Source organism: Symsagittifera roscoffensis, chromosome 7 (genome assembly GCF_963678635.1).
Source record: "Symsagittifera roscoffensis chromosome 7, txSymRosc1.1, whole genome shotgun sequence".
NCBI lineage: Eukaryota > Metazoa > Xenacoelomorpha > Acoela > Convolutidae > Symsagittifera > Symsagittifera roscoffensis.
In genome coordinates, this window is record NC_087068.1 from 12,592,033 (window position 1) to 12,607,604 (window position 15,572).

Consider the following 15,572-nt stretch of genomic DNA (forward strand, 5'->3'; position numbering starts at 1 on the left):
AAATCTCGGTAATTGTTTTTTTTTTGCTGCTAACATAGTTTTCTTTATTTTTTTTTAAGTGGGCGGCCAGAAGAAAATCTAAAAAAGTCAATCAAAAACTAATCCGTTCTGGAAATTATACATATATTTTTGGATTCTCGATAGCTATGGTTGTAAAATTCTAATGGACTGGTCATGTTTCATTGTTTCTATCCTGGAGTGTCTCCCTCGCTCGTGCAATAGCAGTACTGTATGTATAGGTATCCCATCAGACCCGCCATCACTACCACATGCTCCCTTACTTTCTCACTCAGAGGGGGGTTCTTCCTGCAGTTCCCACACACCGGACCACCTCTGAACACATTCAACATTCAAGTGTTTTTTTATGAAGTCCAAAAAATGTACACTAAGAATGGACAAAAGTCAAGCACTTGGCTCTTTACCGCTCCTCCTCAACCAGTTTTTTTTCTTTTCGAAATAAAACATTGTCTTCACCCACACCATTCTAAAAGCAATGTTCACGCTCCTCACGTTAGCCGTTGTCTCTGTCTTGTTATCATACAGGTTAATTTCGAGAATCGTTGAAATGTTTTTAAATTTTTTAAAATTGTTCGAAGATTATCTATTACTTGCACAGGCTAAACTATGTACTTACACGGCTAAACTACCGTAATCTTAAGCTAATTTTTTTACCTAATTTATTAAAATCTATTCTAAAGTTAAAAGTTTGAACAAATGCAAACATAATCAAATGCTTTGGAAGAGTTCTAAATCTATCGTAATTTTTGCATTCGAACGACTTATTTTTGCACTTGCTAGACGTTTTTCCGTAAACAACTTTGTCCACAGATTGCAGCATGCAATGCAAGCAGTACACGACAAGCATGCAGTATGTGCGTCGTATATTTGCGCTTATTGGTCTATTACTCTCGCTGTGTATCCTTATTATTGTTACTCGAATAAATTCGCAGTTCAAAGTTCTTGCATGATATTTCTCTGGTACTTTTTGAATTTTCGACTTCGTCGCTTTCGGTTTACTTTTAGTTGGCTTAGTTTCTGCTTTGTTTTTATCATGCGACTAAATTGCTTATTTGAATTTTAATTTTTAAAGTTAAGTTGTTTTTTGTGTTCTGATTTACCTCTTCTTTTTTTGTAATTTTTTAACCTTGACGTCGTGTATATTTCTTTTTTTTGGTTTTTCATTTCAAACTTTTTGTTTCTGCCCAAAGGATTTCGGCCTATATATTATCGGCTTATTGACCTAATTTTGAGTTGTTTCAACGGAAACGTTTTTAATGCATCTATGGATTGAACAAAAGGCTAAACATCTTAATAATTTCTAATTCTTAATTTAATAGTCTGACTTTTTTTCAATTTTCTTGTTTTCCTTTTTTGGGCTTCTTAGGTTTCGGGCTATTTTATATCGGCTTAGTTGTTTCATATTGTTTCATTCGACGAGAAAATCAGAGTTTTTTGAGTGTTTTGAGGGAGAGGGGACCTTTCATAGGTCTTAAATCTTGTTGATTTTCTCGGCTTAAAGGCTTTTGCCAAAGTATTTATTACCGCTTGGTAAATTATCTTCAAATGCAAGTTTCACATTCTTTTGTCTCGGCATGGTGTTGTTTCAAAACTAGCCTTATTTATTTTGATAGATCTAGTTTTTGACGTTTTCTTTTTTTGATTGTTTTGTTTTACTATCGCCTCTCTGTTTATAATGATTTTTCAAATTTCGTTAAAGCTCTGAAGTGTTTATGATTGGCATTTTTTCCTAAAATCATTCACTTTGTATAAAGTTGTCCCAAAAATTGATTGAAAGATTAACATCAAATCTCTAAGCAGAACTTAATAAATTCTTTTCTAAAATAACAAGTTTTAGCAAATGCAAACTTGTAATCGAAAACTATGGAAGTGTTCTATCGCAATTTTTGTTTTCAAACGACTGGTTTTTTAAAAATGATTTTCATCTTTCGAATTTTGTCGTTAACTCTCTTTGAATATCAGGAATTGTTTATGATAGGCACGTCCTCTTAAAATCATTCATTTTATATAAAATTATCGCAAAATCGATTACTTTTCAACATTCGAATTTTGAATTTTTTTTTTATCACATTGTAGTTTTTTGAATGTGAATTACTGTTAATGATTTTTTTGTAGAAGTATCCTATTTAGAAATAACTGGATCAATAGGTATTTTTTATTCTGCTAGGAATTCAGAAAAGTAAAGTTCATTTTTGAAATTTGAAGTCATTCATTTGTGACCTTTAGACGTTTGCTGTTGGATAGCGGAGTATGCCTTCCTTTCAACAAAGAAAAAGAATTGAACTTGAAAAAAATTAAACTTCAAACGGGAAAAATCAAATTTGAGCTAAAAAAAAGTCATCCTTCTCTATTTAAGTGACAAACACTTCGTTTTATTTTACACTTACATGTGCATGTCAAAAGAGTCCAGTTGAGAAGCCTGATTGTTGGTATTTTCACTAGGTGATTTTTTGTTTTTAATCGAATAAACGGGTTGAGCTTGCTTACGATAAAACTGTGACGGGTACAATAAAACTGTATCTGTAGATTTCGTGGGGGACAGACTGGCTACTCACAGTGACGAAGAAGTCTGGATGATGCCCTCTAATACTCTATGGATGACAAAGTGACAAGCGACTGCCACCACCAATATGCCCGAACACACCCAGCTGTCGTAGGTGACCACGCCTCCTCTACTGGTTACGGTACCTGAACAATACTCTTTGATCAAAAGTCTCACAACATTCAGGTAAAAACTAGATCAATACTAAATCTAGCGTATTGCATTTGACAACATTATCTAGAACAGTTCAAAAAACTTGATTACCAAATCTTACTTTGAATCCCAGATTTTTCACAGGCTGTAAGCTTTTTTGGCTGTAAACTTATTTGTTTGAATAAACTGTCAAAATGAATTTTTTTGGTGCCTAGTGATGTATTTGTTGTAAAGACAACCCCTGATTTTGAATTTCCGCGAGAATTAGGATGACTAGTGTACCTTCGAAGAAGGAGAGAGATGCGAGTTCAGTCCTTCCCAACAACATTAGGTCCGACATCACTTGGAACACCAGCATCACCAGTGCTGGACTCAACCTGAACAAATAAGCGCTCGTAAGATTCTCTTGGCGCTTTTTTCACTGTTAGTTTTCCATTTCTTTAGCTCGCTGTTGATTACCATTTGTATCAATTAGCTTGATAGAGTTTTGATTATACAGGCATAGATTTTAAGCTGGTTTATCGACATTGCGACTTGAAATTGAGTGGAAATAATTTCGTCAAATCTTATTGCTCGTTAATTCAGAAAAAGCTTGTCAAAACACGCATGCTAATCGAACAAAATTGGTGAATCGTTTTTGATGCTATTTAAAAAGATTGATTTTTTTTTTCTAAAATTCGAGGTTTTGTATTTAGAATTTATAGAGTACATAACGTTGATGTACTCGAGAAGTCTGATGAGTAGAGAGCGGAAAAATATAATTGTTTGGTCGTCAAAAATACTTTTTTTTTGCTAGCCAAAAAGTAAAGAAAATTTGCTTGTCTTGTCTGCCTAGAATTCTTGCTTGATAAAAACAGGTTTCATGAAAATGTATGGGATTGGGTTTTTTAATTTTTGAAACGCTTTGGAAAAATTATAATTTTCGCTTAAGTATTAGTTTCAAAAACCTTCTACCGATTTTCAAAAAAGAGGTGTCGGTACAAAGAGCGAATACACCGTTGTGTGTGTGCATACTTCCGCGGTCTCTTTTTGTTCTATCCCTTTGTCTACAGCCTTCGAAAAAGTCTGTGGGGGAATTTGTCATCAATAATTTCAATTTTTTATTGTTTTTTCAAAAAATAACCCACCAAATCTGAGATGTTTGCTTCAATGAATAGAACGGATTTGAAATCTCCCCTTCATGAGCGGCTACGTCCAAACCTTTTTACCTAGTGAAATGTTTGTTTTTTTTGCCGTTTTTTTCTGAACTACCCTGCCGAACCTGGGGTTTTGGGTTCAAAAGGAATCACAGGTTGGGCGAATCTCTTATGCATAAGCGGCTTGCCCAATTTTTTTTAACAAAAAAAGCTAAGACTCTCGGAAATGCCAACTTTGGTATTTGTTGACCGTTTTTTGGACTTGCGTCGATAACAAACCTACCAAATCTGATATCATAGGTTTAATCGACACAATGGGTTGTTCGAAGCTTAGTTTAACCGTTTGCTACGCATACGTTCTTCTAGGCTACTCCTTAATTTTTCATTAGAGAATTCTTGTCTTTGGGAAAATTCCAAAATCTCAAAAATTTTCACTCTTCTCACTTAGTTTAGTTGCTAAACAACTAAGGTTTGTATGCAAAGTCTAACTTTTGAAATTAATTATTTCGTCCAACATCAGTATAACTTAATTTAAAAAAAGAAACACATGCTTCCAGCTTTACCTGGGCTTTAGGTGTCCTTCATTTTTGTTCACTTTGTTTTTTTTTTAATTTTTCGACATGTATTTTTTTAAATAATTGTGTTGTATTGCAAATGGTGCGAAGCTCCGTTTCATATGTGTTAATTTTTCTGAGGATTGGACTGTAATTGCTCTGACTTTCTCAAAATTCTTGTGGATACCATGTTAAGGACGAAATTTGTGACTCTTACTTATTCTCAATTTATCGCTTACTGAAAATTATTGCATGTTTCCCGCAGATTCCTCTGGGGTCCAATTTTCACTTCTGAGCTCCACTAAAGAGCCAAAACTTTCAGAAGAGTATAATCCGGAATTTCGTTTCTGAATTCCAAATGATGTTTCCCGTTTTTTTTGTGATTCAAAATTTTTTCTTTGTCTCATTGAGGAATCTGTTTGCTTATTTTTTTTTGCCTAAGACTATCCTAAGTTCTTTTTATATCGCCTCCCATGTGTTCTCACAGTTACAACTGATGCAATCAACTTGATTCAATTCTAACTAAATTTCGCCCACTATTTTAATCCAATTCCAAAACTCTTTAATCTCTATGCACAACTCTCTTATACTTTTGTTTAAGCGTTGAGAAAAGAAAATAAAAAGATCCCAAGATCTTACTCCTCTCTATCGTCCATCCTCATCACCACCAACACCACTTAAAACTCACCGTCAAATTCCATGCTCACCTGTCATTGATGGATTCTTTGTTCTTAAGGACAACTTTGTTGCTCTTGAGGTGTTGCAGCTGTAGTAGGGTGCACATGGCGAGGATGATAGTGGGCGTGGCCACCATCAGACCCCACCTGTCCCCCCACCCATGCACCACACTTAGCCACACCTTCCCCACCACAGACACTAGAACCAGGTTGAGAGTACCCTGTAAGAAATAAGAAGAAAAACATTATTTTTGTTTTCGAAGAAGGAGCATTTTGCGTTGATTGAGAAATCTTAATTTTTTGGGGAATTAATTATCAGATTTCAATTTACTGTTTTTTTTTATCTTCGCTTACCTAAAAACTGAAAATAAATTGAGAATTTGATACAGAACTTTTACAACTAAGCGCTTGTTATGTTACGAAAAGAAAAATTTTGTTTCAACTAGCATTGAAGGAGTTGTCAATACCGTTCGAAAGCTTTTGTTGTCTTGATCTCGAGCTATTAAAGATATTTTACCTGTGATCGTTTTTCGTAAAGTTATTATAGTTCAAAAATTGCCTTTTTTTACAATAAATGCGCGGTTTTTTTTGTGCTAATAATGCGTAAGCGGAGATTTAATCCCTCAAACAAATCGTTTCAAATTTGCTATTTGCTGTTCTTAATACTTTGCTATACGCAAAATATATCACTTCAATTTATTGCGAATTTTAAAGGGAAGAATACCTTATAGATTTTCAAGAAGCAGTCGGAACATTCAGTGTTGTTCTTGATACAAGCAGTCTTGTTTAGATAGATAGTCAGATTAGTGAAGCTATTGAAAATGCATAAAACTTACACATCTGAGTTTTTTCAATCATTTTTTGACTAGTTCAAAGACAGTTCCGAACGGCTAAAATCATCCGAAAGCCTTTCATTCAAATATTTTTGTAAAATCTTTTTCAGTAGTGATTCGGTAGTTCAAAAGAAAATTCAAAAAGTTTTAAGTTTTGCCAAACAAATATCATGAGTTGAAATTTTTTTCTTTCAGACAGATTTTTCTTCTATCCCTAACTGATTTCTGAATAAGTTTTACTTCTTTTCATTTCTTTTCTTTCATTTTGGGCTCAATTTCAAGCCACTTCTGCTGCCCATGAACATCGTAGAAAATTTGATTAAATGAAAAAAAAGCTTTTTTCTTTAACAATTTTTATTATCAATTTTTTATGCAGTAGATGGAGTGGCTGGTAAAAACAATGGCCGCTACTTGCTAACAACTGGCTACTCTAATAATAAGTTCTTGATGGAGTTTAATTTGACTTTTCCATCAACATTTTTGGAAACTCTTTTTTTAAACTGTCGTTGGATAATTCTGTGGTTGTTGCACAGCAATCCGGTTTTGTTAAGATTGTTAATTAGTATTGATCTTCAAAAGGTCAAATTGTTTAAGGTTTTTGCGCAATTTTTATATGTGCGATCCGAAAAAAGATATACGTAAGTTCTTTAATTGTGACGACTCGACGCTTTCAGGAAAATGACATCTTCAGCGCCCGATAAATTTCAGTTTTTTCACTTATTCTTTTTTGCTTCTTATCCTACAACCACCATGACTGCATTTTTCACTGCCTCTCTGGATTCATTTTTTTTCGCAACATTGTAGTTCCTTTCTCATAGCCATGATAAAAACTGATTTTTTTTTCAGACGGATAATAGCCATGTAAAGGGCAAGGTTAATTAGAATGGAAATAGGGCGTATGTGTTGTTATTGTTCAAACTCAATATTTTCCTAACTTTCTGCTGGATACAGTTCTATTTCTGATAAATGTATGAAGAAACCATCTCAAACAAATTAAAGCATAGCTGAGATCATAATTTGAAATTTGATGCATTAACTTATGATAAGCTCATAACAGTCTGTGTAGTGTTCAAAATGCATTGAGCTTACTGGAGCAGAAATGTTTCTTAAATCTAAGTTGAGGATTTTTCTTGTTTTTCGTACAAGACTCATATACTTCATACGATTTGCATTAACATCATTTTTACGACCAAAGGCGCTTCCAGTTGTAAAAGGACTAATGCTCTCCGAACTTTAAAATCTATTTAAAAAGAACTTGGAACTTTAAAATGTTCAGCACACAAATTGTAAATAAGGTGTATTATTATAAATGCCAGGTTTTAGGTTTCGATTTCAATTTCTAATTTCTTGAATGTGGAAAAAAATTTCAGTTCTTGTTTTTCGAATTTCGCGACCACAAATAATAGTGCTCAAATTGCAATTATTTTCATAACACAAAGTGATGGGGCTTGATGAAAACCTAAACCCCATTAGATTTATTTGTTGGCTGTAGTAAGCCTAGAATTTTGTCAAGAATCACAATGCTATTTTAACCCCCCCCCCCCTCGTGTACGGAATTTACAAATAGCAATTCGCGCATACCGACTATTATCTAAGACTCTATTTGTTTTCTTTATTATCTGAAATTTATCAATGCCTTGAGCTAATAACTAAAAAGATATTTTATCTGCGGTTACTTGAAGTAAAGTTTTTAATGTTTGAAAATTGCCAATTAGCTATGTTAAAAGCTGATTTTCTGAACTAAGAAATGCGTTAGCAGCAAACTCAAATGCTCATGTAAATCCAATTTCCAATAAGGCAAATCAATTGGTTTTATCAACGCTTTTTTAGAAGAGAAACAAGCTAATTTGTTAATGACATAGCGTTCGGGGCAAATTTTTTAGAAAGCTTGAAATGTTATTTTTTAAGCTTCTCAATAATTATAAAATTTCAAAGAATGTAAAGATTATAAGAAGGTGAAAAAGGTTAAGTAAAAGTAAAATTTGACAAACAATGATTTTTCATAAACATTCTTGTTGGCTCAAACTAGGGCTCTGCGAAAATTTACTTAATGATTTAATCAATTTCTCTAAAGCATTTAAACTTCTGTTTTAAAAATTAGTATTGTCAGTGTTTTAATAAAGCAACAAAATTTTGCATGATCAACTGCAAAAACGATCGAAAAAGTTGACAGAATGTTTTACTCGGGGTGTTTTGTTCTTCAGGTAAATTTTTTAAATAAAGTTTCGACTTGTGATCAATTTTCGTAATTTTATGATAATTTAAAGATTGCCAATTTGGGACAATAAACGCAAGATTTTTTTCGTGTTATTTAGGCATGAGCGGAGATTAAGTCTCTCAAAAAATTTAATTCCCAATTGAATTGAGGCATGTTATGTGGTGTTTTTAGTACTTTTCTATATGCGAACTATATCACGTTGTACTTTACCAAGCGTGAGATGATGACAGTTGAGTTTTTTCATTTTCGTTTTTTTTAGTTATTATTTTTTAAAAGAACAATACCCCCATAGACCTTAACAAAGCAGTCGTAACATTCAGAGTTGCCCGTGATATGAGCAGTTTTGTTTAGATATGCATGTAATTTACACATCTTAGTTTTTTCAGGCAAGTTTTCACCACTTCAAGGATAGTTCCGGACGGCTAAATTTATCCAAAAGCCTTATCATCCAAAAGCCTTTTCACTACTGATTCGGTAGTTGAAAAGATAATTCAAAATACTTCAAATTTTGCTTGTAAACTAGTTGAATCGAAAGTTTTTGCCTTTCAGACTGATTTGTCAATTTTTTCTATCCCTAACTGACTTTAACATAAATTTTACTTTGCTTCATCTTTTTTCATCCATTTTATGTTGACTTTCAAGTGATTACTGCAGCCCATCAAAATTGTAGAAAATTTGATGAAATCTTTAAAAGTTTTTTTATACAAAAAATTTAATTATTATAATTTTAAGCAGTAACTACGATGGTCAGAACACGGCTGTACTTGCTCACAACAGTCTATTTAATAATAAGTTCTTGATGTATTTTCAGTTGGCATATCCCTCAACATTTTCTGAAAATATTTTTAACTGTCGTTGGATCATTCTGCGGTGATTGCTTAACCATCCTGTACTATTAAGATCGTGAAGTAGTATTTATTTTGTTACCTTCAAAAAGTCAAATTGTTTTTAGGTTTTTCGGCAGTTTTTATATCATTTGTTTCAGTGCCATCCGAGATAGGGGCCTTCCCTGCTAAAGAGATATGTAAATTTTTATAGTGTGAAGAATTCGACGCCTTCAGGAATTGGACATCTTCAGCGTTCGATAAGTTTCATTTTGATATTATTTTACGCCTTCGTTTTTTAGCCTACTGACCCTACAATTTTTCAATCACCATGAATGCAATTTTTACTGCCTCTCTCGCATAGCCATGATGAAAACTGAAATTGTTTTCAGACGGAAATATGCAAAGTAGAGGGTGAATTTGAAAAGAACCGAAGTAGGGTGTATTTGTTGTTTTTGTTCGAACTCATTACTTCGCTATCATTTCCGTGTATTTTTGCTGGATGCATTTCTATTTCTGATACATGTATGCAGATACTACCCCTCCCAACTAATTCGTAGCTGAGATCATAAATTATAATTTAAAGCATTAATTTATGATCATCTCATGACAGTCTGGTATAATGGTCAAAATACTTTGACCTTTCTAGAGCAGAAATGGTTCTTTAAATGAAGGAGTGGAATTTTTTCACATTTTAAATTCAAATCTGCCAGCCCCTCCACCCCAAAAGTGGTTTCATATAAATGAGGACCATTAATGCTTCGAAATTCAAGTGATATTTGTTTTTTTTGAAGCTTCAAACTAAAGAAAACAAAAATAAATTTTTCGATAGTGCTAAAACAAATGATTTAGTTAGAATTGTTTTAATTTTTTTAAAATTGATCTCTATTGGGCCAAACTATTAAGTTAGCTAATCTTGTGAAGTTTGGTGCTTCCATAACTTGTTCACTTAGTTTTCAGATTATATTTTAGCTTATCTTCAAAATTAGACAGTTTAGGTTTAAGTGTTACGGCGACGTTTTTACTGAAACCGGATGTGTTAAAGTTTTTCACGTGCCCTTTCGTCATATTTTGTAAACCATTTCGCTAGCTCAAATTAAACTGAAGTGTGGTGTTATGTTCAACAGTGTTAAACGTATTGCTATTGGTAGCTTAGCTTTGTTAGCGAAAAGGGGGAACGCCGCGACAGAATATGGCCTGAAATTCCAACTGTGTTTTATAACACAAAGGGGTGGGGCTTGATGAAAATCCACACCCCCATTAGAATTATTTGGTGGCTGTAGTAAGCCTTAAATTTTGCCAACAACCACAATGCTATTTTAATCCCTCCCCCCTCGTGTATGGGATTTGCAAATAGGAATTCGCGCATACCGACTATTATACAAGATAATGCCACTGTATGTGATAGTAGCACGTAGCTCTTGTTATCTCAGCAAAATTTGCTAGTCGGTGGTCGTATTTTGCTAGCAATATTTGTCCCCCTCTGTTTTAATACGTCCCCCTAACCCCTTTTACAATACACACAAAGTCCCCCTCTCTTTAGCAATATAGCAAGCAAGCAAGCAAGCACAGCTCATTTATACCGTATACAACAATACTACTGCATACTACTGTTGGAAGAGCTACATTGGTTTGTGAACCAACCGCCCCTCTGTATTTTACATTACAAAATGGGGAAATGGAATCGAATCGAAATGTGCCTCAAAATGGGAGCTGCATATTATAATAGTATTTTACAGCTCTAGTCTCGAACGGGGAATTATAAAACCCCCTGTTGTGTTTTCCCTTCCCCCTTTCCCCGCTCTAATTCTAAATTCACTTTCCCATTGCACCCACCCATGCTATAGTTATTGCCGCTTTTCCTCCCTTTCTGCTGTTGTGTGTTCTGAACGCCCGAAAGCAAAACGAGATACTGAAAAATATACGACAATTTTACTTCACATTTAAACGTTTAAATTCTTCACGTAAGTTTAACGAGCAACGAAACGCACAACGCAACAAAGCGGAAAAATAAGGGGTGGGGTTGGAAAACTGCAGTTGCAATAATTTCAAAACGTGAAACGTGAAACCATTTTGACTTTCAAAGCTTTTGTTTCTTTCAAATTGTCTATTTTAAGCCGTAAAGTTAGAAACTTACATCTCTTCCAAGTTTCAGGTTACTTTTGCGTGAAAGAAAGTCTATGTTTGGGATCTATTTTGAATCGTTATTGTATTTTGAATCGATCTATTTTGTCCTCATTGTAATTTCTTATGTTTGATCTTTCAATATTTCACACCCTTCATAAAAATTGACCAATTGAAATCAAGTAGTTTTTAGTTTGGAATAGATGCTGCACATTTCGAATTTGATGCAAAACTTCCTTTATGACCTTGAACTTTACCTTGTCCTTTGAGTTTGACCTCTAACTTCCTTCAATTTATGATATTTGTTTGTACATTCGAAGCAAACATAATCGATTCTCTGAAGTTTAAACAATCTAGAAGTCGAATCTTAGCAAATATATATTTTGGCTATTGTAACCATCAGTTTTTGAATTTCGCTTAAATCATTTCCAGCTTCATAAAATGGATGTTTACAACCTTATAACCTTATATTATGTGAAAGAAAATTTTATATTTGAGAATTAGAACATGAATGCGTTCAATAACTTCATTTTTCAAATATCAACTTATTCAAGTACGTAAAGCTGTACTTACGAAAAATTACTTCAGTGATTGTTAAAACTCACCTTCTTCATTCTGTTCATGCGCTCGGCTTCATATTCTGCCTTCGTTTTAGTCCTCGTCCATAGTCCCCCTCCAAACCAATAAGACAGAAAACTGTCCATAATTCCTCCCCCACCTGTCTGTTTACCATTGACACCTGAAGGCATCTCCTAGACGACCGGACGCCCAGTCGATAACACGATATTGGATTGTATTTTAGAGATACTTTACACACTTGAAGAATTTGCAGAGCCCAGCTGATAAACGTGTGGTTGGAAAAAAAATTATTTACATATATTTTTATTTTGAAAAGATGCTGCGGTCCTGTAACTCGACACTTAAAAGGTAATATAATAACACTAATTGATCATATTTTCTAAACCAATTTTGGATAAAACATGATGAAAATTTGTGCTATTTTCTCACGTGCTGTTGTCAACTCTGTGTTTTTTTTGAGGACATTAATTTCCTGAAAGGAAGTTTTTAATTTTATAAGCTTTCCTTTCCTTGCACAAGGCACAATTCTCTTACTTCATCTTCGGTCGTCGGACCGAGTTAAAACTCTCCAAGCTATTGGGGGGGGGGGGGTCTAAAGTTTGATTTTTCAGCCAATCAGAATCGCTTAACAAATCTCATCCAAGCTTAACTTGGTCTTTAGATATTAACTTGATCTCGGACCTGTTCTAGGTTCTATAACCCTTCGCGTAATCAATTTTGCCAATCTGTTCAGAACCAAAAAAATCTGTTGTTTGGCTCTTTTTCCTTCCCCCCCCCACCTCACATAAGGGTTTTATGGTGTAACGAGGGGTTTTACAAGGTTAATTATGAAGATCAAAAATGTTTGTCGTGGCTTAATTAGTTCGCATGCCAATTTTCGTAACATTCAGATAAAGTGAACAAAACTTCACGTGTAAAATTTTGCAGGTGGGGGGGGGGGGGGGAAAGGAAAAAGAGTCTGTTGTTTTCTTGCATACAAATTGTAAAAACGGCTCTTTTTCCTCCCCCCCCCCCCCCCCACCTGCAAATTTTTTTTTGTAAAAATTATGTTCACTTTATTCGATTGTTATGAAAATTATCGTACGGACTAATTAAGTTATGACAAACATTTTTGGTCTTCATAATTAACCTTGTAAAACCACCCGGTACACCATAAAATTCATGTTCGTGGGGGGGGGGGGGACGAAAAAGAGCCGTAAAAACAAAATTGGGCTCTCTTCCAATCGCCCACTTTTTTCCAATCCCCCCCCCCCCCACTTCGCTAAAGCATGATGTTACTATGTAAGGTATGAAGAACAAATCTGTTCAAATTTGTTCACCATATCAGTTTTCATTGCATTCTGTCAATGATAAATTAATTTTTGAAAAATGAAATTGAAAGGTGGGGTGGGGGTAGAAAATAGCCCAAAATTGAGACAATTTGTGGCTCTTTTTCCTTCCCCCCCATACACGAGCTTCAATATATTAGTGTAACGAGTGGTTTTACGAGGTTGAGTATGAAGACCAAATATGTTTGTCGTGGCCTTATTAGTCTGTATGTAAATTTTCAAAACAATCGGACAATCTCGTCAACAAATTTACATGTAAAAAATTGCAGGTGGGGGGGGGGGAGGAAAAAGAGCCCAATTTGTTTAACGACTGAACGAGGGGGTCGGAAACTGGAAAAGCGCCGTACTCCCTGTTTAATTTGGAGAGATTTAGTTTGGAGTTGACTTGTGCACTTTTTTCATCCCATACCTATGAGTTAGAGGTCACTTTTTTGACGCATTTGTGGCTCTTTTCTAATTTCCCACCCCTCGTGCAAAAGTAAAACATAAAGTTGATTAAAAATTTATCATTCGTCAATTTGGATAAAAGAAAGGTTGAAAAAATTTCTTCACTTGTTCACGCTGACATGTTATACTGCTGTTAAGAACTTTCGTATATTGAATTTGAGAAAATGTCAAGGGGAGACTGAAAATTTTAAGCATTGGCCGCAATTTTAAGTCTTGGACTCAATTTTTGTATAAGTATAATAAAAAATATCATCAAGTCACACAGCAAGTCTAGTCGTCTTAAAATCTTGACAGCCTTGCACGCTAACTGCTTGTTCTGGCCAATCTATCAGTTTTTGTTCAAACGCTTATTTAGGAATTATGAAGAGTATTTAGAATAAAATTTTAAGTCTCCGCTAAACATAGGCCTCTGATTTTTTTACTATTAGAAAGAAAAAATAAGTTGAGTCATAATCTTAAAAAAATCTGGTTCTATCGTTGAGTTTATGGTATATTGCCATGAAGCGAATCTTTAAGCTACCAACCTACCAAAATTAGCGTTTCGCCTTCCCGCACCCCCTATGAGATTCATTTGTTGCACCTGTTTTTTTACTTTAATGGAGTAATTATAAATGATTTCACTACTATTTTTTATATTTTTTTTCTACTCTGAAGTTCACATTTAAGGCTTGTAGCAGCGCATTGTCAGTGAAATTTCAGGAAAATTCAAGAGGTAACAGGCACAAATAGAACGGTTTATTTCGCCCCTCTTAAGTTTAGTGGCTTATTTTGCCCACACACACTCATTTGGCCGCTAACATCTTACGCACAAAATCCCATATTAAATGTAGGGCGAAATGTCTGAGGGGTGAAATGTGCCACTAAATTTAAGAAGGGGAAATCTTAGAGAAGCAAAATATGCCATATTCAGGTCGAACCCATTATTTATATTATCATGTACCACATAATAATTTCTTCAAACATGTGACACGTCAATTTAGAACATGTGTTTTTGTGTCTATTTCAGAAGTGCAATGGAACTGCTTGAATCGCAATGGCAAAGAGTCGAAGAAAGAGAGAATCGCGAAGAGGTGGAAGTGAAATTGGAACCAGAAGAGGAGGCAGAGGCCCTGGATTTGAGGTGCCTGGATAGCTTCTGGTCCCAATGCTCCAGGATATCATCGCCCCAATCTGTACCACTCCCTCCCGCCCGAAAAGTAAGCTCACCTTTGGGATACTTTTAATTAAAATGATGTTACTAATTTTAATACAAGAATTGCTGAGAAAAGATTGCAGAAACTTACAAAACGAGAAAATCACCAGGTCACTTTGTTTTTCTATCAGAGATAGGTCATTTTCTGAGATTTTTTCATGCTTTTAGTTTACGGATATGTGTAAAAAAGTTGAAAAAAATCGTTATTATGTTTTGAGAATGCATCATTCTTTTTTCTACTTGTGTAGATTCCAAAACATCAATGCAGTTCAGCATGCGAAGACGTTTTGGACGAAAACATCCTCGACCTCAGAAAACAACCTGTGTTACCATCCCCTTTAAACTTAGCTGTCAACTACCTAGACCGATCCAACCTTGACCTTTCATGTCCAGACCTCACAATTAATCTATTCAGCCCCAGTTTCGGAAGCGAAGAAATTAGTCCCGAATTGTCCCCAGATAAATCGAAAGCAGGTCCCACTTTCCCCAAATTCGGCAAAATGGTCGACGGTCGCAGAATTTGTCCAATGTGTCAAATGACATTTCGAAACAGCGACAAAGCCAGACGTCATTTTTTGTCCTTACATTCCGGAATGGGCCTGCAATGTGCAATATGTTGTGTAGTCATGACTCGAAGAGACAAGTTGAAAAATCATTTGATGAAGCAGCACTATTTAGCCCCAGACGTGGCCAAAATGTTCGCAGCTAATGCTAGTTTAATAGCAAAAGACAGCGACAGTGCTTTAAACAGTAAATACTTTAAATGAGGTGCTTGCAGCTAAACTGATTATTTTCTGAAAGTTAATGTTTCATTTTCTGTGGTTTTGGAATTTTCCAATTGTTGAATTAATTATAATTATATTTTTGTTCATAAATTTCGTATTGTATTAATTAGAAAATACACAAATCACATTTCTAGCCAGCAATTTTGAGCTTAATATTTTTAT

At 34.6% G+C, this 15,572-nt stretch overlaps 1 protein-coding gene across 1 annotated transcript; it reads right to left on the minus strand.

The window, feature by feature from the left end:
* Nucleotides 1-188: 188 nt before the first annotated feature.
* On the minus strand, nt 189-12,000 carry LOC134851895 (uncharacterized). Its single transcript, XM_063868169.1, has 5 exons — nt 11,685-12,000; nt 5,111-5,301; nt 2,996-3,090; nt 2,574-2,706; nt 189-333 (listed from the first exon to the last, which is right to left on the minus strand). The coding sequence occupies exons 1-5, from the start codon at nt 11,826-11,828 to the stop codon at nt 189-191; spliced, it is 708 nt and encodes a 235-aa protein (XP_063724239.1). The 5' UTR covers nt 11,829-12,000.
* Between the last annotated feature and the right edge of the window lie 3,572 nt (nt 12,001-15,572).

Excerpts from the sequence above, each read along its gene's own strand:
- LOC134851895 (XM_063868169.1), bottom strand. The coding sequence starts at position 11,828 with ATGCCTTCAGGTGTCAATGGTAAACAGACAGGTGGGGGAGGAATTATG. Across the intron at positions 5,302-11,684 it reads GCATGAACAGAATGAAGAAG|GGTACTCTCAACCTGGTTCT; the intron begins GTGAGTTTTAAC and ends TATTTCTTACAG. Across the intron at positions 2,707-2,995 it reads ATCTCTCTCCTTCTTCGAAG|GTACCGTAACCAGTAGAGGA; the intron begins GTACACTAGTCA and ends AGTATTGTTCAG.